At 41.9% G+C, this 23,589-nt stretch overlaps 1 protein-coding gene across 1 annotated transcript in view; it reads right to left on the bottom strand.

Annotated features, from left to right (window-relative positions):
• MYO16 (myosin XVI) overlaps positions 1-23,589 on the bottom strand; it is a 421,162-nt gene that overhangs the window by 349,187 nt on the left and 48,386 nt on the right. The window contains exon 3 of the mRNA XM_047756311.1: positions 16,659-16,802. Within this exon, the coding sequence (XP_047612267.1) occupies positions 16,659-16,802 (144 nt within the window). The remainder of the gene's footprint in view (positions 1-16,658; positions 16,803-23,589) is intronic.

The following is a 23,589-nucleotide window of genomic DNA, read 5'->3' as shown; positions in this document are numbered from 1 at the left end:
TGGATTTTCTGTGGCATCCTCTTGCCCTGCCTTATTTTTTCATTTACTTTTTCAAGCTCCTCCTGCCCCCCCAAAAGATCTTATCCTTTGCCAGATATATTCTTTTTGTTGTTGTTGTTGTTGTTGTCGTCGTCGTTGTTGTTGTTGCTATTTCTTGGGCCGCTCCCTCGCGGCATATGGAGGTTCCCAGGCTAGGGGTCGAATCGGAGCTGTAGCCACCGGCCTACGCCAGAGCCATAGCAACACGGGATCCGAGCCGCGTCTGCAACCTATACCACAGCTCACGGCAACGCCGGATCCTTAACCCACTGACCAAGGGCAGGGACTGAACCCGCAACCTCATGGTTCCTAGTCGGATTCGTTAACCACTGCGCCACGACGGGAACTCCAGATATATTCTTTATTTATGTATTCATTTCCACCAACCTACAGTCTTTAAAGTCTCAATCCACAGTTTTTACTGAAGGTCTTCAATTAGTAGAGAAAGGGGTGTAAGCACCTTTGTCTACCAAATTGTTCCAAACTACACTTTCTTTTGGATTCTAAGCCCCAGGGCTCTCACCTTTGGTTCAGATACATTTCTTAGTCTTTTTGCACTTTTCCCATATCACTTCTTTCACAGGACATGCCTTCATTTTCCATCTCAGTTTCCAGAAAATGCAGATTGCTGTGTTTCTCCTGCATCTCCACTTGCCAACCATTTAACACATAGTACATGGTAACCTGCGCCTCCCAGACAAAAATACCAAAAAACACACAGCAGTAATAAAAGCAAGAGCACACTGTATGTGTTTTATGAAACAGTAAATCCTGTTCCATCCGCAGAAAAGCAACTAATAACGACTCACACTTTAAGACAGAGTTCTGAAATTCTGTTCACCTATTGGCAAGCTATACAGTCCTCAAAGAATAACTCTTCAGAAGGCTTTTACGTGTTTTGTTTCCTTAACAGGCTGTAATCATTAAGGGAACATAACTTGCAACATCTGTCAAAGAGTGATTCTCATTTGGCAAGTCCCGGCTGGAGAGTTCTGAATTACATTATTAAAACACAGACAAATCTCATAATATCGTCACTGAAAGTGATAAAGTACCTACAGTATAAATTACCTGACATCATCTTTCTATTAATATTAAAATACCCAAATTTTGCTATGGTAATAGAATATTGAAAAATAAATAAGGGTGTCAAGAATCGCAAATGAAGACAAAGAGAGCCCATGAAAGCTTTGATCAGCCATATACTCTGGGTCTGGTATTTATGAGTTTCCCTCTCAAAAAAATATAATAAGTGAGCGGTTTCCACTACAGGGGTATAAAAAAGTACTTTTCAAACATGGTTTAAAGACTGCGGGTTGCTTTAAATTTGAATGTGAAGCAGTGTCTGATTTTGCGTGGCTTGATTTAAAAACAAACATCCCCCTCGACTCCCTGGGCTGAGTTCTGCATTGAATGGGAGCCAGAGGTCACCCCCATCTGACCGGGAGCCTGATGGCCAGGTCTGCTCTCCTAGTGGAGTCAGAGGATGAAAGAGCGCCGCTCGGAGGACTGAAAGCGGAAGACCAGCCCTCCCGACTGTGCTGCTGGTAGGCGGACGGGGTGGGGGTACATGGCGGGGTCGGGGTGGGGGGCGGGATCCGGCTCCACACGGCTCCGTCGGCAGACTGGAGGATGTACGCAGCATCAGTGTGTGTCTGCAGGTGCAGTGCATAGGTGAGTAGCACCAAGTGAAATACTGAAATAATCATACTTTAAAACTGGTTCTATCATAACATCAACCCTAAGTGTGACTTCAGCAACTTAGATGACAACTGATCATTCTGATCTATTTGTACCTTCCAGCCATCAATAACATGTCCGAGATTCCCATTACAAATTATTTTCCTGCATTGGGAATGGGCTATTCTATAAAGCCAAGGGTCAAAATCTCAAAGCTCTGCTCTCATGCGCAGAAGTGAGGAGGTACTTAATTGATGTCGGTTTAATGTTAGCCGTTTCTCCTAAAATTTTCTTGGCAGCCAATTGTCACATTAAAATGCTTTTATTTTATGGGCCATGTTAAAATACACATTTTTTTCCCAATAGCAGAACTCACTCTTTAAATTACAAGTTTCTAGGAATCATTGAAGGTAAAAGTTAATTGTATTCTTATATTTATGCTACTCACTGTTTTAGAAATGTGCAAGGATCTGTAAGGCAACTGCCACAGCATCCTATTTCAATATTCTCACTGTAATGGAATGAATAAATAAGCAAAGGCCTATATAAATTTTAGATACTCTTGCAAGTTGTCATATTAAGCCATCCCATGTATTTATTGGGTTGCAAAATAGTATAGATACCGTGATAATTGGTTTTACAAAAATATCTATAGTAGATCAGTGTACAGTTACAAATACACATACATATATGTGTGACCATATGAATATATTCTGTTTGTTTTCTATAAAAGAGAGCCATATTATCTGTTCTATAACCATCTGCCTTTCAGACGTGTTCCGTTGCTCATGGCTGTCGTTGCTCGGCTTTAAATCTCATCTCCCCTAAGCTACAGTAAGAACATCACGATACTAACAGAACCCACCAGTCCTCCAGTCCTCTCTCTCCTGCCTTTGGGGGAGAGCATTTCCACAGGACAGCCTGACCTTGTACCCCAGACCCTCACTTAAAACTCTTGGAAAACAAAACATCTTGGAGTTCCCACTGTGGCTCAGCGGTAATGAACCTGACTAGTATCCATGAGGATGTGGGTTCGATTCCTGGCCTCGCTCAGCAGGTTAAAGATCCAGTGTTGCTGTGAGCTGTGGTGTAGGTCACAGCCATGGCCTGGATGGATCCGGCATTGCTGTGGCTGCGGTGTAGGCCAGCAGCTGCAACTCCCAGTGGACCCCTAGCCTGGAAACTTCCATATGCCACGGGTGCAGCCCTAAAAAAGGAAACATAATAATAATTTTAAAAAAGAAAAAAGAAAACATCTTACTAAAAAGACATGCAGAAGACATTCAAGTCAAATGCTTAATAATGTGAATGCAAGTAATTCAATTTAAAAAATTATCTTAATTAAAATACAGATTTAAAAGATTATTATGAAAAGCACTTTAATTTTAAATTTGTTTTTAAATTAGAGTAGTTGATTTACAATGTTCTATCAATTTCTGTTGTACAGCAAAGTGACCCAGTTATATATATATATATATATATATTTTTTTTTCTCATAGTATCTTCCATCATGGTCTATCCCAAGAGATTGGATGGAGTTCCCTGTGCTGCACAGCAGGACCTCACTGCTAATCCATTCTACACGCCATGGTCTGTATCCACCAACTCCAAACTCCATGTCCCTCCCACTCCCTCCCTCCTCCCCCTTGTCAAAAACACTTTAGAAGAGGGGACGTAATTTACCAAAAATGGGGGCATAAATAAACAAACAGGGTAAACCTGAGAAAGGTGACCTCAGACCTGGGCACCCATGGGGGTCTGTCTTTCCCAAACTCAGTAAGCCAGGAAAAGCCCCTGCTCCTGTTAGATGCCTATGAAATGCACACAGTGTGGGTAGTTTTCCATTCTTCAAAGAATTTTATGTAAAATTGGAAAAATTAGAAAAACTCCATGAGGCACACATTTTTAAGTTTATGCCTCTGTATTTAAAGAGTATTTCTTCCATCAGAAGTAAGTCAGAAAAGAAATATCTTAACTAAATAATGAACAGTGGAATTCCTTGAAAATGCTGACTAGAGACACAGTATGCTACAAAAAAAATTAGCTAAATGTGTTTGCATTCTGCAAAGGCAGGGCTTTCCACATAAAAATTCATATTGCATAAAGAAGTAAAATAGGACCCTGGGACCAGCAAAAATCTTGCTACAAAAAAAGATAAACTTTATTTTTAAGGATTGTGGATATACAGTGTCGAGTTTTATATCATAATCACAGCGATGGTTCAGTAAGTTCGTACACATTTAATGTATCTTTTTAGAACAGGCTATTTTAAATTTTTATCCAGTACTGACACTGAATACATGTATTAATGATGTGTCATTAACCACGGTCTACTTCACTTAGTAACTTAAGGAAAAACATGTTGACAATCATGATAAAAGTGCCAAAAATGTAAGAGTTCTCCCTATGGCACAGTGGGCTAAGGATCCAGTGTTGCCACAGCTGTGGTGTAGGTCCCAGATGTGGCTGGGATGCGTTCCCTGACCTGGAAACTTCCATACACTATTAGAGCAGCAAAAAAAAAAAAAGGGGGGGGGGGGGAGAATGCCAAAACTAAAGTTAAAAAAAAAAAAGAATTGAGGAATACAGAATGCAAAAATACAGGCATTCTTTACAAATTTCTTTTAAGTAATTTATGTGATATTTCACTGCTAGAGGAACTACAGGCAGAACCATGAAAAAAATTACCCAGTTCTTTGGAGTTTATTTGCAATGAAGTACTTCACCAAAGCCACACAACCAGGGAGAGGACGAGTCAAGGCTCTGACTCTCCAATCTTTGCCATTAGCTACAATGCTTTACTCTCACCCTCAGAGTAAGGAACCATTAATTTTACTTATTTCTTTCACTTTAAGCCTGTAAAACTCTTGGCATCGGATAGATAGATAGATAACTAATAGATAGATAGATTTATGTAGATAAATACATACACAGGAGAATGAGTAGATGGTTGGATGGATAGAAAGAGATGATAGACAGATAACTAGATAGACAGATGATAGATAGATAGATAGATAACTAGATAACTAGTTAGATAGGTGATAGAGAGATAGGGAGATAGAGAGATAGAGATAGATGGATGGATGGATGGATGGATGGATGGATAGATAGATAGATAGATAACTAGATAGGTGACAGAGAGATAACTAGATAGACGATAGATAGGTGATAGATAGAGAGATAGGGAGATAGATATAGATAAATAAATAGATATGTTTGTGACCATCATTGGTCAAAGCCTTTACTAGCAGTTCTGTCCACACTCAAAAATAGTGTTGAGTGTGCAAATGTAGTTTTCCATCAGACAGAGCTGTGTACATCAATGACCTAGGCATGAATTTATCCTTTCAGATTTATTAGGTCCATCTTTCAAACACTCATTTCCTTCCATAAGCCACTTCTTAGAAATTCCCTATGCTACCCCACAGAGTGAAATGACAGCACAGCTTCATCAAGACACACTGACTTTTATAAGGAAGCTTGATGTTTTCTTGTATTTACTTTATAAATACAAACACTATTACATTGAGAATGGAGCACAGGCAACTATATCCAGTCACCTGGGATGGACTATGATGGGAAAGAATATAAAAAAGAAGGTACACGCACGTATAACCGAGTCACCTTTCTGTACCGCGGAAGTTGGCACCGCAATGTAAGTTAACTGGGCTTTAATGAAATGTTTTCAATGAATAAATACAAATACTGTCCAAGAAGGTGCTGTGGCCGCTACTGCAGCACCAATACACAGGTATCACCAAGGGCGTGAGATCTGCCCGCTCTCAGAATAAAGCTTCTCTTTTCTGAATGGATTTTGTAGTAGCCACTCAAGGCATTCAGTTTAAAAGGGCCTGACTCTTAGTATCTTCGTGTAAGGTGGTGGAGATCGCAGTTCTTTCCCAGCTAATGATCACTTTATAGGCTCATTCTGATGACCCAAAGGGGACTCATTTTCGGAAATGTAATTTAAGTGTGGAGACCAGCTGTGGTCGCGGACTCAAGCATTCTGACAGATTCTATACCGTCTTAGAATTTAAAGGGCTAGTGAATCTCCAGGATCCTGATTTAAACTAATACCTATTTCAAAATCCATTTTGCTTTCGTTACTGTATATGAGTTAAAAAGGTTACAAAGAGTAAGCAGATCTGTTGTAGAAACCTCCTAATATTTTTTGGTCAAAGAATGAACCAATAAAGCCATTCCTGAAAAGAAGTAACTCTAAAGAGAAAACTACATTTAACTAATGCAAAAACATATAACCCTTCAAAAACTCAGGACTGTTTCACTGTTATTAACCCTCCATGATTATTTATTTGATCGATTTGACAATTTCCGTGCACTGTCCCATCTCTGACATCCCTCATATCACCCTTTTTGATGTATTTAATTATTTGATGTGATTTAATGTTTTGCTACATTTAATAATGGATGTACTTATTTCAGAGCCCCAAATTTAATCCTGCTTTACAAAATTATTTGCCCCTATGAATCTCTATATTTTTTCAACTAAAATGGAAAGCTCAACCTCAGATCAAACTTTAACAGCCTAAGCTCTCTCAAATGTCAATGAGCCCTGGGTTAATGAAATCTCTTTCACAATTTCTGCTGGTTAAGAATATGCTGCAACCGTTGCCTTTCTAAAGTTACTACAGGAATTTTAATATTCCTGTCTTTATAACTACTTCATGAAATCAAGTTGAATCTTTGTGAGAATTTGTCCACCCTACTAATAGATGTGACCCTACATAATAAGTAGGGTTTTTTTTTGGGGGGGGGGGTCTTTTTATAGGAAAACGTGGTTGGAATTTTTTCACAGGAAAAGAAAAAACAAGTTACAGCTCATAATGTCTATACAATTGTTTTCAACCATGATGAGCAATTATTCCTTGGTCTCCTATGAAAATATTGGAAACCCATCTTTTTAGATATATTAGGTTTCCAGATACACTTTTAACTTCAGAACAATCTTAAATATAAAGAAAAACTGTAACCCTCCGACACAAGGTTCCCACACATCCCACACTCGGCTTCTTAGACGGCTCGCGTCCTTGGTTCGCCTGATGTATTTGCTACAATGAATGAACTGCGTTTACGCGGCCACGAACTGAAGGGTGCACTGCATTCAGACCGCCCTACTCAGCATCACAGCCTTTTTCTGCTCCAAGGTCCCAACGACATTCCACTTATTCGTCATCGCTCTTCTCAGACGCCTGTTGGCTCTGACAGTTTCTCAGCCGGATCTTGTTTTTCACGACCTTGAGAGTTGTGACGAGCACCAGCCTGGCATTGCGCGTGCGCCTCGGCTGGGGCTGGTGTGATGCTTCTCCCTGGAGCGCATCACCTTCCTCACACCACCACAAGCTACGTCCTGAGGACACGATGCCTCAGGGGTGCTGTCACCCCTGATCACCTGACTGATGTTGTCTTTATCAATCGTTCTGCTGAAAAGTTACTCTCTTTTCTCCCTTTCCAGGCTGCACACTTTGGAAAGATGTCACGGTGACGGGCCTGTGTTTTAGGAATGAGGAGCTATGTCTCTTGGGGATAGAGGACCTATAGAAACTATTTGGACGTTTTCTGCCTAGAAGATTTATCTAGCAGCCCCCCTCATTAATTTGGATCAATATGGAGCCATAAGTATGCATTTACTTCTGTACTTTTTTGCTCAAATTGTTCCAGCTTGAGCTCTTTCAGTTGGCTCATGTGTTCCTTGGACATGCCCCCATCCTTTTGCACTGGATTTGTGAATGAGTGTGTGTGTGTGTGTGTGGCAATTCCTTACCTGTGGGCACTACAAGATAAAGCAGGCTCATCTTGCAAATTTATGGCTCAGAACTAGTTCCAGGATTCCTCGAAGAAGCCTGGCTCCTTTTACTCAAGAATTACCTTAGGAATCAAGACTGTGGAGCTGGGTGTGCTCCCTGCTGTTGCTGTGCTGTTGCTTCCAGGCCCTCTCAGCTGACAGAGCAGGCGAACAGGTGCGTGTTTACGAACCCGGCATACACCTCATCTAGAAATGTGTCTGTGTGTCTGTGTCTATGGGAAGCTAAACAGGAGTCCACATCAGTGTCTCTAATCATCACCCCACGGATCACCCTCTTTTTCCATTTTTCAAAAGTTTTATTGGAGGATAGTTGATAGACAATGTTGTGATAATTTCTGTTGTACAAAAAAGTGATTCAGTTATACGTGTATGCACATCCATGCTTTTTCAAGTTCTTTTCCCATACGGATGATTGCAGAATCCTGAGTGTCCCATGCTGTACAGCAGGTGCCCTGGGGCCAGTCATTCCCCATGCCTCAGTGTGCATGTGCCACCCCAAAGCCCCAGGCCACCCTACCTGGATGTGTCCCCTTTGGAAACCACACCTTTCCAGCCTCCTCCGCTGGCTTGGTTGTAATTCCCACTACAACATGGAGCCATCTGGCTCCTACCATCCACCAGCCACATATTTCATTGTTTACTCTCAGTACACCTGATAACAGCATCAAATTGTTAACTATAACTCCCTGGAAACAATGTTTATGAATTGGAGTACAGTGCTTAGGGAAAGACTGTTGCCTTTAGTCTTTTTTCTTTTTTCTTTTTTTGTTTTTTGCTTTTTAGGGCACTTGCTGGCATATAGAGGTTCCCAGGCTAGGGATCAAATTGGAGCTGCAGCTGCTGGCCTACACCACAGCCACAGCAAGGCAGGATCCGAGCCACGTCTGAAACCTACACCACAGCTCACAGCCATGCGGGATCCTTAACCCACTGAGTGGGACCAGGGATTGAACCCACAACCTCATGGACACTGGTCGGGTTCGTTTCTGCTGAGCCACAATGGGAAGGAACTCCAAGCTTTAGTCTTAAATAGACAGCACCCACTCTCCCCGTTGCTTAGGTCAGCATCCCGCTTACCCTGCCCCCTGCAATGAGGACTAGATCTGGATCCTTTAATGAGACTAAAATCTTGGCACTGTGACTATCATGAGTGCTAATCCAGGGCTGTAGCCCCTTGGCACCCTTAGGTGTCACCAGAAAGCTAGAAGGGGCTGGAGAGGAAGGAAAGCCCATCCTCCAGGTGGGTGAGGCTCCAGTAAAGCCTCTTTCTCTGTAAACTAGGTTTCTGTGGTGGAGGACGTTCTGGGCATATATCCCAGTGATGAGTGCTCACCCCTCCCCGTCACAGCCACCGTGGGATCTTTCTCTGATTGTCACTCTAAGAGCCTGGTGAGGTTCCTGGAAGGAACGTGTGGGGGACCCTCGGAGCGAGGCTGCCAACAGTCTCTCCCTCTCATGCTTGTCTAAACTCAACCTTCAGCAGGTCCTCAAAATTACCATTTAAATGTTCCTGCCAGTTTAGGGCTTCTGTGACTTCTGCTCCTACAGCAAATCTCAGCTCTGACTGGCTAGATTCGCCCGCCTCCGGGATTTTGAGGTTGACTGGCTTTTCCCTGCAACTTCAGCTCTCCGACGAGTCCCCACAAAGTTACCAATTTTCAACTGGTTCCGCTTTTTTTTCTTATTGCAAGGACAGCAGTGACAATTTCCTAGCATGTCTGAACTGAAACCAGGAATGCTCCACATGAGCTTTTTGAATGACATATTATTGCTCCCTTTCTAAAATCTGCTTTTAGGGTCTTATTCACTGTGAATGATGAGGAGGCATTTCCACCATAAATAGGTTGAATTTTTACCATAAATTTTAGAGATGGGAGAGTTTAGGTAGCAACAGGTTTAAAAACAAACAAACAAACAAACAAAAAACCACTTTAAGAACAACAGGAAAAAAGTTGGACTCATAGAGAAGTCAATGTTGGTTCCCAGGGGAAGGGAAGAGGGGAGAAGCTGGTGAAAAGTTACAAAAGCCTTAACTTATAAGATGAATAAATTCTGGGCGTCCCATGTACAGCATGGCGACTATAGCTGTAATAGTGAATTGCACACCTGAATTCTGCTGAAAGGGTAGATCTTAAGCATTCTCACTGCAGACACCAAACGTTTATGTTAACTAGGTGGGCTGACAGCTATGTTACTTTATCTGATTGTTATAATCCTCGTACAGAGTCTACTTTCATCAAACCATCGTGTTGTAAACGAAATATAATTTGCCAATTACACCTCAATAAAGCTGAAGAACTAAAAAGAAAAGCCTCTTAGGCTCAATGGCCATCAATAGGGCTTTCCTGCACAGTTTGATCCCGATTAGCTCAAAAAATATAACCCTGGGTAAAAAACTGGATATCTGTCCCATTTCCCTGCTTGACAAACTTGTCTTTGGGCTGAGTGAGATACATTAAGTAGGATAAACCATGAAACGTGTTCACTGACCTCATCGCAAAGATGTCAAAAATGTTCTCGGCAAAAGGCCACTTTGAGGCGCGTGAGTGGGAAGAAACCGAGCCACCCGGATGGAAGAGTGACAAGGGCACTCCACTGGGGGCCGACAAAGCCTACTGTCCATCAGAGAAGCTGGACGATGCACATGAGAAAGACCACGGGGTGACAATCGGAGAATAGAAGTTTGATGGGGTTTTTTTCCTCTTTAACTCCTGGAAGGACTGCGGCAGCACCATGAATCAATGGAAGGGAAAAGGATAAAAAAAATGACCGTGACACTGAGAGTGCGACACGTGCCGAAGGAGAAGTCCTCGGAGAGGAGCAACTCGTGGAATCTAAAGAGGATGTAGATGGATTTGGCTTACAAAGAAGAGCAAACACCTCTTCAAGGGGGGAAGAAAGCCGGTAATACAGAGGGGAGAAAATAATCACTTTTAGTAGGAAGTTGAAGGCGTTCAAGCCTGAAGACGTCAATTTTCGCAGGGAAGCTGAAGGCAAGATCAACCTCTGAAAAAAAGATTAAATGGGGTGCGCGTGTTACCATTTACATAAAAACCTGAATGATGCCCAGATGTTCTGCCATCGCAGTGATTTCCCATTGGAAAATCAGACTCACTGTGAACTATTCTGCTTTATCTCATTTTCTAGGGAGGAATATAGCCTTCTGAAACAGCAGGGTACCTTGTGTTCTATTATTTCACAAATCTATGATTATTTAACAAGTGATGGAAAGGGCCCTTTATAACGAAACAACATTAAAAAATTGTATAGTAGGATTTCACCCAGGAAGAGTCTAAGTAACTAACGAGCGAAGTTTTGGAACAATTTAATTTTGATCAACCCAGCCACCTAACACCAGGTAAGCAGTATGTTTTTGAAATATCATTTGCTATTTTATTTAAGGCAGAATTGCTAGGCTCCAGTCGTCGCCTGGAGCACCCATTAAGCTGATCTATTCCACTCTGGCCATTAGACACAGTCCATGACACATGCCACCCCACAGGCAGGGAAATTACTAACACCAGATGCTCAAACACAAAAGGCCAAGGATCGAGAAAACACTCACTGCAATTTCAGGTAATCATTCCATTGTCACACAAGCGAAGCCGTGATAAAATATCATTTAGCAAATGACTATGCATTTGCTAATCTTTCCTCCTACACCTTCTGGATTGCAGGGAGTGAAAATACCGTACAAGACCTCCCAGTCATGTGTAACAGGAATAATTCAGACATTCACCATTCCCTGTCACCCCTTTAAAAATTAAGACAATTAAATAACATTTAATCCTTCAGGTATCTACCAGTCATTTCTCGACACGGTGTGTAAGAGATGTCCTTTATAGCAGGGTTTATCCAGTGGTTCAGGGCATGTGAAGTATGAAAGCGTTGCCTCCCCCAATTTTCAATAAGAAAGAGAAAAACCTGAGATGATTGGTCAACCATCGTTTTCCCCAAGAGATGCATCACACGGGGTTTTACGCCATTCAATTATTTTCCTTCCAAAATAATTCACTCCAAAATAAAAAAATAACTTGTTTCTTATGGCTCACCATGCAATGGGCTGTTAAAAATGGCCAGATTTGTCACAGCTTTAGATCTGCTAACAGGGCAGAGTAGCTTAGCAGCTGCGGCCACATCAGAACATCAAACGTGAAAATTCGGATCTAGCGTGCGACAGATAAACGCAAACCTGTAATCCAAAGTCGTATCCGTATAGAAGTAAAAAGTGACCAATGCTATTTAGAAACCATTCTCCATGAAATCACATGGTGCAAAACAACAAGGAAAAGTCCATTGTTTCTCTCCCTGAAGGTGAGTGATACAGTAGATTCTGCTAGTGCCAGTACTTACGCAGGGCACAGGTGCACGGACACGACGTGACCGAAAGGGGTGTGTGTGTGCGTATGTGTGTATATATATATATATATATATATATATATATATATATATATAATATACGTATATATTTCATACCTATGTGAGCATATGAAGTCAAGATTTTCAAGAGATTGGTTGGAGTGAACCACTTTTCAGCCTTTGTGATTTACTCTTGAAGAACAGAAAAATTACTTACAGTCAGGGAAATAGCAGATTACTATGTAATTATTTTTAAAATAGTAGAAAAAAATTGAATTATGGAGCACTGGTGTTTTGAATATGGTACTAATTAGAAAATATTTTAAAAATTGGGTAATGCAGAATGAAAAAACTTAACACATATATGTGAGCTATTTGAATACTCAATAAAATAAGACAAGCAAGAAAATTCTCACCGGTCAAGTTTTCATTATAATGTATATTAAAATACAAATATACAAATTAGAATGCATTAAAATATTTTACTGCAAATGAAAACATTTAGATTTGAGATTTTACTCTACTACAGAACCTCTCTGGCATTAGATTTCTTTATGTAATATTATGGATAATAATATTATTAGGGCCTCACCCGCGGCATATGGAAGTTCCCAGGCTAGGGGTCCAATCAGAGCTGCAGCTGCTTTGGCCCACACCACAGCCACAGCAACATTAGATCTGAGCCATGTCTGTGACCTACACCAGAGCTCCGGATCCTTAATGCACTGAGCAGGGGCAGGAAGCGAAGCTGCAACCTCAGGGTTCCCAGTCAGATTTGTTTCCACTGTGCCACGACGGGAACTCCATGGATAATATATTAAGTGCATTGCTTATGCCACATAAATGTTCCACACAGTCAGTGAGATATTTGTAAAACTTCTAGGAAACTGCAAAACTTGTAAAAATAAGACTGAGACTTTTTTAGTCTAACCTTTGAAAACATACTGAAGAAATTCATCATTTTTTGAGCCACCCCAATTCCTAACATACACTGGGTTTAGATGACTTCTATTTCACAATTAAAATTCTAAAAATTGTCAGTTGTTTCATATAGTAACAAATACAGCCAATCCTCGTTATTCATGGATTCTATACCTGTGCATTTGCCTTCTTGTTAAAATTTATCTGTAATCCCCAAATCAATACGGATGATGCTTTCACATGCACAGAGTAGCGGGAAATTCTAGCCACCCAAGGTGTACTTCAAAGCTGCCCTGCTCTCCTGGCTGTTCCACAAACAGGAGCCCCTGCCCCACAACCCTGCACTTATCCGTTCTCTGTGGCCAGCAGAGGCACATCCACCACCCACAAGGCTCAGGGCTCAAATGTCCCCTCTCCATCCGGCTATTAAGACTCTCTCCTCCTTTCTTCTTTCCCCTCCAGCATCTCTCTTAAGTTGGCGTATTGTATATGCCACCCCTTTACATGTTTTTTCCTTGCTCCTCCCTAGTAGAATGTAAGCTCCAGGAAGCAGGGACTTTTGCTCCCTTTGCTCACCGCTGACCTGCTCGCTACAGAACAGGAAGTACCCAGCTATTTACTGAGTGAATAAGCACACAGTCTCTCTTACTCATCAATCTGGAGAGTGGAAAGAAGACTGGACATGCAGCATGAAACAATGCACAATGGCATTTAGTTTCAGAATTACAATAAATCTTTCTTTTGAGCTTGTTAGCAAGAACATAGTTCTATAGTCATTACAACTTTTATGATGATGAATTTCACCCGCATTTATTTGAAAGCAAATTATTTCTACGGATGGATGGTGGGCTGGCTATAGCATGGTGGCAATGAGGCTACTCATATTTACTTAATCCATTAATCAAGTTTCACGGTGGTTACACTAACACTGCTTTGCTTTGTGTTGTCTTCGCCATGGTTCTACAATGCAAAATAATGTAAAATGTCTTTTTTGTTCACTGTGCAGCACCTAGAACATCGCAGCTAATAAATAGTTTCTGAATGTATTAATTAATAAAGGGTAATTTCCTTGAAGGCAGGCATCAAGGTAAAAAATAGTTGGTGACCAATAAATAGTAGTTAAAGGAATAAAGACAGTGGCCAATAAATGAAGGTCACTGAGCAACAGTAACTAGTGAATATTTCACTTTGCAGACGAGGCTGGATTATTCTATGGTATGAGAAATAGGGCACTGTAGAACCATGAAAATGTTAGTAATCTGAAAATGATCCATTTAACTCTATGTTTATGCATGAAATAAAACCAGCTTCTATCTCTCCATTCTGCCTGGTAAAGAAAAGCGACATCATTGGACACTGAGAGCACGGGTGGGCTGTAGCAGGCAGTTCCAAGAACAAGTAAAAGAAGCAGGATGAGGAATTCTTGCATATCTTAGAAGATGGATGTGGTCATGAGACAGTTCTTATTAGATAGAACAGGAGTTAATAATGGCAGCATTAAATTCAGCCTGACTTCCAAAAATTGGCCTGCCATCCTTTCACTCATTTATTTATGTATTCAGCAAGGATATACACACTGGGTCTCTGTAAAGCACTGGCACTGTTTTAACAAATCGCCATGTTACTTCTGTGACTTGCTGGAAGCCAATAATTAAGTTGATGCTTAACTTGCGGCTCCCTAATGAACACCACTGATGTAAGCTAGATAAGGAATTAATGAATATAAATCAAACTGTTCCAAGCAGAAGAGATATTTATTACAAAGGCAACTGGCCGTTACTAAAATTGACTTATTGCCATGGGATCAAATAGGAGTTGCAGAAACTATAACAGATGAGAACAAAGGGAAAAGTAAATCATATTTAAACAAGCGCAATATACATGCTGTGGTGAAAGATCAAGGAACTCAGGTCACTTCTGAAGATCCCAGCAGCAAGTGGGGGAAGATGCCAAAGAATAGGGGAATATAATGAAAGTACCAAAAAAGGAGTGTGGAGAAGTCTCCGCATGAAAATGGAGCTATCACTGAGTGTGACAACGACACGAGGATGTCTCTGGTCAGGACAAGAAGTTAGTGCTTCCTCAAATTGTTATTTTTTTTAAAGCATGTATTTTGGGAAATGGGATTGGTGTCAGTGCTAATTAATTTTCCTCGGAAGATACTGTTTAACCTCAACAGGAACGAGGCTCGTGTATATTTTCTCAATTGTGCAAAGAGGCACAGGGACTCAAGTAAGTGGCCACTATTTGTCTAATCACTTCCATGATGGTAGGGTACCTTGCATATTGACATGTCCGCTTCCAGTCCGCATGGTCTGCCCTGATTCCAGCTCCGGTTGCAAACACGCCTCATTCTGCCCTCGGGGTGGTCCAAGTGACTTGCTACCTGTAGCCCATCAGCGCTATTTCTGGTATCCATGCTCATCGGATGATAGCCTCCATATGCAGAAGGTCATCTGCACGTAGTTACAGCCTCCACTCCTTGAAATCATGACCCTGCCATGTACAGAGCCCATCTCCTCACTGCCCCTGCATTGTTAAATTGTAAATATCATAGGAGATGCCTAGCTCTGGACTCATTCTCTAAAGAAGGTAGATTCTGGAGTTCCCTGGTGGCTCAGCTGGTTAAGGATCCAATGGTGTTATTGCTACGGCTCTGGTTACTGCTGTGGCATGGATTTGGTCTCTGGCCTGGGAACTTCCATTTGCTGTGGGCACAGCCAAAAGAAAAAAGAAAAGAAAAGTAGATTCTCTTATCCTGTTCCATCAGAAATAGGAAACTGAGATATTTTAAAATGAAAGAAGGAAATTTGGGCTGGCAGTGAACTCAAGAAGGGGAAATCTTCATCCAGCAATGATAGCGAGAAAATGGAAGGAGGATTTTAAAAATTCAAGGACAGCCACATGAATGCCGGTTTCCAAGAAGAAATATGGCCATTTTTCATGCAGAAAACAAAAGCAGAGAGTCTATTTTGGCAAAGGCTTGGTGTAATTACTCATAATTAAAGAAAATAAATGGAGACGGGGCTTGAAAAAGTTACTGAATCTCTCAACTCATGTTCAGAAAAATAATAAATTGAAACACTGGAAAACCACAAAAGCTGTGAGCCTAACTTTTTTTTCTTATTCTCATATAATTTAGCCACCAAATATGTGGTAATTTGTTAAGACAGGCAGCAAGATCTAGGAGGAAAGGACAGACTTTGGCCAGTGATCTTGAGTTCAAATCTTCAGTTTGTTTTTTGGCCTAATTTCTTAAAATCTTTGTTAGGCATAACTCATCAGAAAAAGAGTCCCAATTCTAAAATATTACACTCGGTGTGAGGATCCCGATCAAGATCTCGGCCATAACCGAAGACAATGGCAACAAATGACTCCAACAACTTTCATTCTTAAAGTTTTCACTTTCAGGTAAACAAGTGCCGTGGACCCTTCTCTACCACACACAGACCGGAGAAGATTTAACATAAGCCGTATCTCCTTATTATCCTATGCTAGGTTGGGCTAAAAATTAGGAGGATTAATTAAAAGGCAAAACAGCAATTATCAAGCTGTTATAATTAGGACTGACATGTGTCATATCAAATCATATAATCTCTAAGGAAAAGGCACGAGGAACAGCACTCGGCCTACCATCTACACAACTGGTTTTATGAACCATGTGGTGACCCGCCACTTCCGTCTCTAATATCTTGTAACTCCAGGCAAATACCATGATGACATATACACACATTTTTTTCTCAGTGACATACTGTAAAATAGTATTAGTTAAATATGCAGACTTTTATATGCCATTCAACCTTCACAAGGTAATAAACAGAATTGCTTTACTTACTAACACAAGCAGCAGGACGATATCAGGGTTATCACATGCACAGGCGATGTGCATTGGTGTCCAAAAGTCCTCGTCCTGGTGGTTGACATTGGCCCCTCTGTCAATCAGGATCTCTGCAATGAAGACATTGTCATACCGAGCACACTGGGAAAAAAGAAATAAAAGAAAACATACCGTTACAACAAACCATGACAAGGTTTATCCCAAACTTCCTTTCCATAGATAGAAAATGTCAATACCAATTCTGGAATCTGAGGCATGGAGCTAAACTGGGGAAAAATGTGCTCTTGTTCCTCAACTAACCCATGAGGAAAGCAGCATATGTACGACTGAACAGAAAACCGTGTCCACAGACAGTGGAAAGAAAAACAGAAAAGATATTATAGAAGACCAGATAAGTGACCTGAAGGCAGTAACATAAGTTATACAAAATGAAACGCAGAGGGAAAAATGACTAAATAAAGGAACACAGCGTCAGTGAGCTGTGGGAAAAAAAAATCAAACCAATCGATACCCCATTAGATGGACAGTGCTGGAAATGAGGACTACCAGGATAAAGCCATGTTTTTGTCATTATTTGATTACCTTGAAAATTAGTTACTAGAAGAGAGACCAATTGTAAAAATCAGGCAAATAATTTGAACTGAAATTTCACCAAAAAAAGCAAAAAAAAAAAAGCTGAGTAATATTCCATTGTACAGAATGTAATTTTGGGGAAAAAAAAAACAAGCAGGAAGCATAACTCCCTCAGACTTCAGGCACTATTACAAAGCCACAATCATCAAGACAGTGTGGGACTGGTACCAAAACAGACAGACAGACCCATGGATCAGAACAGAGAACCCAGAAATAAACCCTGACACCTCCGGTCAATCCATCTGGGACAAAGGAGGCAAGAACATAAAATGGGAAAAAGACTGTCTTTTCAGCAAGTATTGCTGGGAAACCTGGACAGCTGCGTGCAAATCAATGAAACTACAACACACCCTCACACCACGCACAAAAATAAACTCCAAATGGCTCAAACACCTAAATATAAGACAAGACACCACCAAACTCCTGGAAGAGAACACAGCCAAAACATTCTCTGACATCAACCTTACAAAGGTTTTCTCAGGTCGGTCTCCCAAAGCAACAGAAATAAAAGAGAAACCAGTGGGACCTCATCAAACTGACAAGCTTTTGCACAGCAAAGGAAACCAAAAAGAACACAAAAAGACACCTCACAGAATGCGAGAAAATAGTTTCAAATGATGCAACGGACAAGCGCTTAATCTCTAAAATATACAAGCAACTTATTCAACTCAACAGCTAAGAAGCCAACGACCCAACTGAAAAATAGGCAAAAGACCTGACTAGACATTTCTCCAAGGAAGATATACAGATGCCCAACAAGCACGTGAAAAAATGCTCAACATCCCTGAGGATCAGAGAAATGCAAATCAAAACGACCACGAGATACCACCTCACCCCAGTCACAATGCCCATCATTAAGAAGTCCACAAACAACACATGCTGGAGGGGGTGTGGAGAAAAGGGAACCCTCCTGCACTGTTTAGTCTGAATGCAAGTGGGTACAACCACTATGGAGAACAGTATGGAGGTACCTTAGAAATCTACACACAGAACTACCATATGACCCAGCAATCCCACTCTTGGGCATATATCCAGATAAAACTTTCCTTTAAAAAGACACATGCACCCCCACAAGTTCATGGCACCACTATTCACAATAGCCAAGGCATGGAAACAACCCAAATGTCCATTGACAGAGGACTGGATTAGGAAGATGTGGTATATATACATAGTGGGATACTACTCAGCCATAAAAAAGAACAAAAGAACGCCATTTGCAGCAACGTGGATGGAACTAGAGACTCTCATACTAAGTGAAGTAAGTCAAAAAGAGAAAGATAAATACCATGTGATATCACTTATATCTGGGATCTAATATACGGCACAAATGAACCTTTCCACAGAAAAGAAAATCATGGACTTGGAGAATAGACTCATGGTTGCCAAGGGGGAGGGGGAGGGAGTGGGATGGATGGGAATTTGGGGTTAATAGATGCAAACTATTGCCTTTGGAATGGATTAGCAATGAGATCCTGCTGTGTAGCACTGGGAACTATGTCTAGCCACTTAAGATGGAGCCCGATAATGGGAGAAAAAAGAATGTATACATGTATGTGCAACTGGGTCACCATGCTGTACAGCAGGAAAAAAAATGTATTGGGGAAATAACAATTAAAAAAAAGAATGTAATCTGCCATTTGCAAGCAACATGGATGGACTTGAAAAGCATTATGCTAAGTGTAATAAGTCAGAGACAAACAATAAGATATCACTTTTATGCGGAATCTAAAAAATATAAAAAAGCTAGTGAATATAACATAAAAGAAGCAGATTCCCAGACCTAGAGAATAAACTAGTGGTTACCAGAGGGAAGAGGGAAGGGGGGACGGCTATTTACGAACAGGTGATTAAGAGGTCCAAAATCTTAGGTAAAAAATAAGCTATAACGATACAGGGAATATAGCCAGTATTTTATAATAACTATAAATAGACTGTAAATTTTAAAAATTGTGAATCACTATACTATATACATGTAGCTTATATAATATTGTACAAGTATACTTCAATTTAACAAAATATGTATTAGTTGTGGCTCACATTTACAACACAGTCTTTGAAGAACTGTCATGTCTGTCTTCGTTATCCAGCAGCCTCAAGAACGTACAATAAGGATAATGCAAATTCACGGTACAAGTTCCACATGGAGGAAGATCTGGGGGTGTCAGTGCTGGAATGCTCAGAAACACAGGAAGCTTGAGGACTGGCTTTAGTTTTGAACTAAGACAGTTGTGTATCTGATGATCCGTCCCAAGTGTCACAATAAGAGACGGCCCCTCCCATCAAGGGCCGAGAGTGTGAATCGGGACCCCAGCCACACTCACTGCAGGTTTGGGTACAAAGACTGACAAGGTGGGGAGAATAAAAGCTCAATGCCTCCGCTGTAGAATTTGAGGCCCGGACCCAATTTCTTTTAGGAAATTCATATGCCAGCAATTTCTGTTTCACCCTTTGTCTTCTTGCTAGCTCAGTGCGTAATCAACAAGGATGCCACCTCCTCCTTCTGTGCCTGTCAAGATGCCATCAACCTGCACCGCAGGAATCCACATTTACAATTCAAAAAATACCCCAGGTTTGGCTTCTCAGTCTTTTACCAAAAAAGAGTTAATTAGGCACCATGTGGAAAGCAATACCCGCCCTCTCAAGTGATGTAAGTTTCGGATTCACATTTCAGAGGATTTTGAATAATAATTTGACAGCAATAAATACCTCCTAATCACACGTGTCTGAAAAGATCGTGACGGCTGAACATTCCTGGTATAATGTTCGTACAATATTATTGCTACAGAGTAAATCTAATTCTCCCTAAAAAGAATTTCCTTCAAGCCAGCCAATCCTCCTCTCGATTCAGGTTATTCTTTGCTACTTTCACCTATTTCTGGGGACACGTCACAGCACCAAAGAATGGCCGAGCCCCCCGCTGTCCCCCTCGGACACCATCAGTTGTCTCCGCCTGGAGCTGAGTGTGTCCCAACTCCTCCTGTCACCATCACCTCTCTCCCCAAGGGCCAAGCGGGACTAGCTATATAATTTGAGGGACCCCAGGAAAATGAAAATGTGGGGCCCCAGATCCAAAAGTGAAGAATTCAGGAAGCCCCCTTGTGGCTCAGCTGGTTTAGAACCCAACGCTGTGTTCATGAGGATGCAGGTTTGATCCCTGGCCTCGCTCTGTAGGTTAAGGATCCGGCATTGCCCTGAGCTGCAGTGTAGGTCACAGATGCAGCTCGGATCTGGCATTGCTGTGGCTGTGGTGTAGGCTGGCAGCTGCAGCTCTGATTCCATCCCGAACCTGGGAACTTTTGGATGCCCCAAGTGGGGCTGTAAAAAGAAAAAAAATAAAATAAAATAAAAATTAAGAACACAAAGGGGATGCTAGCAGAGCATGGGACCAAGCATGGGCCCTCCTAAGCACAAGACACCTGTCCATACAGCCTGCCCTGAATTGTGAAGCCCCCCGACCAACCTGCCCCCCACAGCCCCACATTACTCTTCTTCCCACTGAACCTCTGCCACAGTCCATTTCAAGCAAGCGCTCCTCATCTGGAAACGTCCAGAGACGCTCAGTGGCAATCTGCCTCCCTGGAAACACCAGCCCTTCTGCAGCTTCTCCAGCACAGGTAAAATCACTCTCCCAAGGGCCCTGAACATGCTGGGTCATTTTCCGAGCTTCTCTTGCTTCTTATGGAATCGCCGCACGTTAACCTTCGTGCTCTTCTTTCTAAACGTCACTGTCCTTTTACTCTTCCCGCAGCCTGGTCCCTCCTGCCCTTCACCAAAGGCTTAAGAACCACAGCCATGGTCTCTGCTCCAGGTTTTGGGCGTTTTGTTTGTTTTGCTTTTCAGGGCTGCACCTGTGGCACATGGAGGTTCCCAGACTAGGGGCCAAATAGGAGCTGCAGCTGCCAGCCTACACCACAGCCACAGCAACGCACGATCCGACCAGCATCTGTGACCTACACTGCAGCTCACGACAACGCCAGACCCTTAACCCACAGAGCAAAGCCAGGGATCAAACCCACATCCTCATGGATACTAGTCAGGTTGGTTACCACTGAGCCACGACAGGAAGTCCTGTGCTCCAGCTTTGAGCACCGCCAACCAATGAGGCATCAACTACACTGAATCACCCACTCTGTAAGACAGGGTCTTCTAGAGCTTTCCCTGCAGGACTCAGGAGCCCTGGTCTACATTTTACCTCTGTTGCTCCCTCCTCAGCCTCATCTCCAGCTTGGCTCCAGTCTGAAATATTGAATTCTAACGTCCCAACCTATGACCAGCGTGTTCCACTCTGCCTCCTGAAACACACTCAGAGAAAGACGTGACCAACAGCCCGTCCTGTCAGACGGTTGCGGAATTGACTAGGGTTCACCAGCTCAGCGCCTCGCAGTTTCTCCGCCAAGGCGTCCTTCCCCTCACTTTTAAGTTTCTCAACAAAGGTGATATTTCTCATCGTACAAACCCTGGGCATCACGGACTCAGCGGAAACGACTCTGAAAACCATAGAAACCAAATGACAAAGACAATTTTCAACTTCAAAACTGTTGGCTTTTCCTGACATCTTATCATAAGGGGTATTTTACATGTTTTAGTTCTGGCTGGCTAAGAAGTATGTCTTAGAGAAGGACCCTGAAATCTACCCTCAGAAAATAAAAAATTCAATACACGCCGAATTCACACATCAAATACCAAGGTTCATACCTGAAAGGTATCCTTTGCCAGGTTTTGTTTACCTTTTGTTTTTTAAACCAGAGTCAGAGCTACTGTAACATAAGTGTTCTCATGGACTCTATACTTGAAGTGCACGTTTCCTGTTTCCCTCCCCTGGGTTGATTACAAAGCCGTTGGGACAGAAGTGATGAGCAAAGAGGCACAGGAACAACTACCCGCTTGATCCAGGTTCATTTATTGAGTGGGTATCACGTGCCAGGCATAGCTGTAATATCAAAAAATGCCTCTCTCTTCGCTAACATGTGGAATCTAACAAAACAATGATACAGAACTTTCAAAACAGAAACAGACTCAAAGACGCTGCACTTGGAGTGGGGAAGCAACGAGATCCTGCCGTAGAGCACAGAGAAATATATCCAGTCACTTACGATGGAACAAGATGGAGGATAACATGAGAAAAAGAAAAAAAATAGGAGTTCCCGTCGTGGCACAGCGGAAATGAATCAACTAGAAACCATGAGACTGCGGGTTCAATTCCTGGCCTTGCTCAGTGGGTTAAGGATCCGGCATTGCCGTGAGCTGTGGTGTAGGTCGCCGATGCAGCTTGGATCTGGTGTTGCTGTGGCTGTGGCGTAGGCTGGTGGCTACAGCTCCGATTCGACCCCTAGTCTGGGAACCTCCATATGCCGTGGTGTAGCCCTAAAAAGACAAAAAGACAAAAAATATATATATATATATATATATGTATCACTGGGTCACTTTGCTGTGCAGTAGAAATTGACAGAACACCGTAAATCGACTATAATGGAAAAAATAAAACTCATAAAATAAAAAAGTAAGATTTGGAAACCAAATTTATGGTTACCAAAGGGGAAACGGAGGGGCAACAGGGAGAAATTACAGGCTGGGAACGTGGCATATACACCCCATTCTACATCAAATAGGTAGGTAACAAGAGCCTACGGTATAGCACAGGGTTCTCTACCTAATAACGTGTGATAACCTAGACAGGGAAAGAATCTGAAAAGGAATGGGTATAGGTATAACTGATTTACTTGGCTGTACACCTGAAATTAACACAACTTTCTAAGTCAATGATACTCCAATGAAATTTTTTTTTTCATTTTAAAAATTAAAAAAAAAAAAAGACGTGTCTCAGAACCAACTGGCAGTTCTGGGTGGAAGAGAAGCAGAACAAGTGGCACCGTCAATCTTAATTAGCATCGTCCAAGTTCTTGCCCTGTGTCTCCGGGTTCTCTCCATGGTTTAAAAGCATTCCTATGACCAGAGAAATAGAGTGAGAGACAGAGAGCGAGAAAGACAAGAAAAAAGAAGAAAAGCAGATAGAGACAGAGAGGCGAGAGACAGATACAGAAAGACAGAGACAGAGATGGCAACAAAGAGATTATATCAGCATCGAAATGAGCTTAAACCTATTGCACTTTCCAAAACGTTGACGTCCCTCGGGAACTTCCGTGGGGTCCTTTGTGGTCCCTGCCAATCCCGCCGGTGCTCGGATCTGTGCAACGTCGCTCCTGCTTCTCTGCCACCGTATCCCCTTGAAGGTCCTACTCACTGCAGTGTCATCTTGAATATCTCTCTTACCATCTTCGCGTTTCATGCATCTCCT

The sequence above is a fragment of the Phacochoerus africanus genome, chromosome 13, assembly GCF_016906955.1.
Source record: "Phacochoerus africanus isolate WHEZ1 chromosome 13, ROS_Pafr_v1, whole genome shotgun sequence".
NCBI classification, from domain to species: Eukaryota; Metazoa; Chordata; class Mammalia; order Artiodactyla; family Suidae; genus Phacochoerus; species Phacochoerus africanus.
Note: the sequence above shows the minus strand (reverse complement) of the source record. Positions and strands in the feature narration are given on the sequence as shown.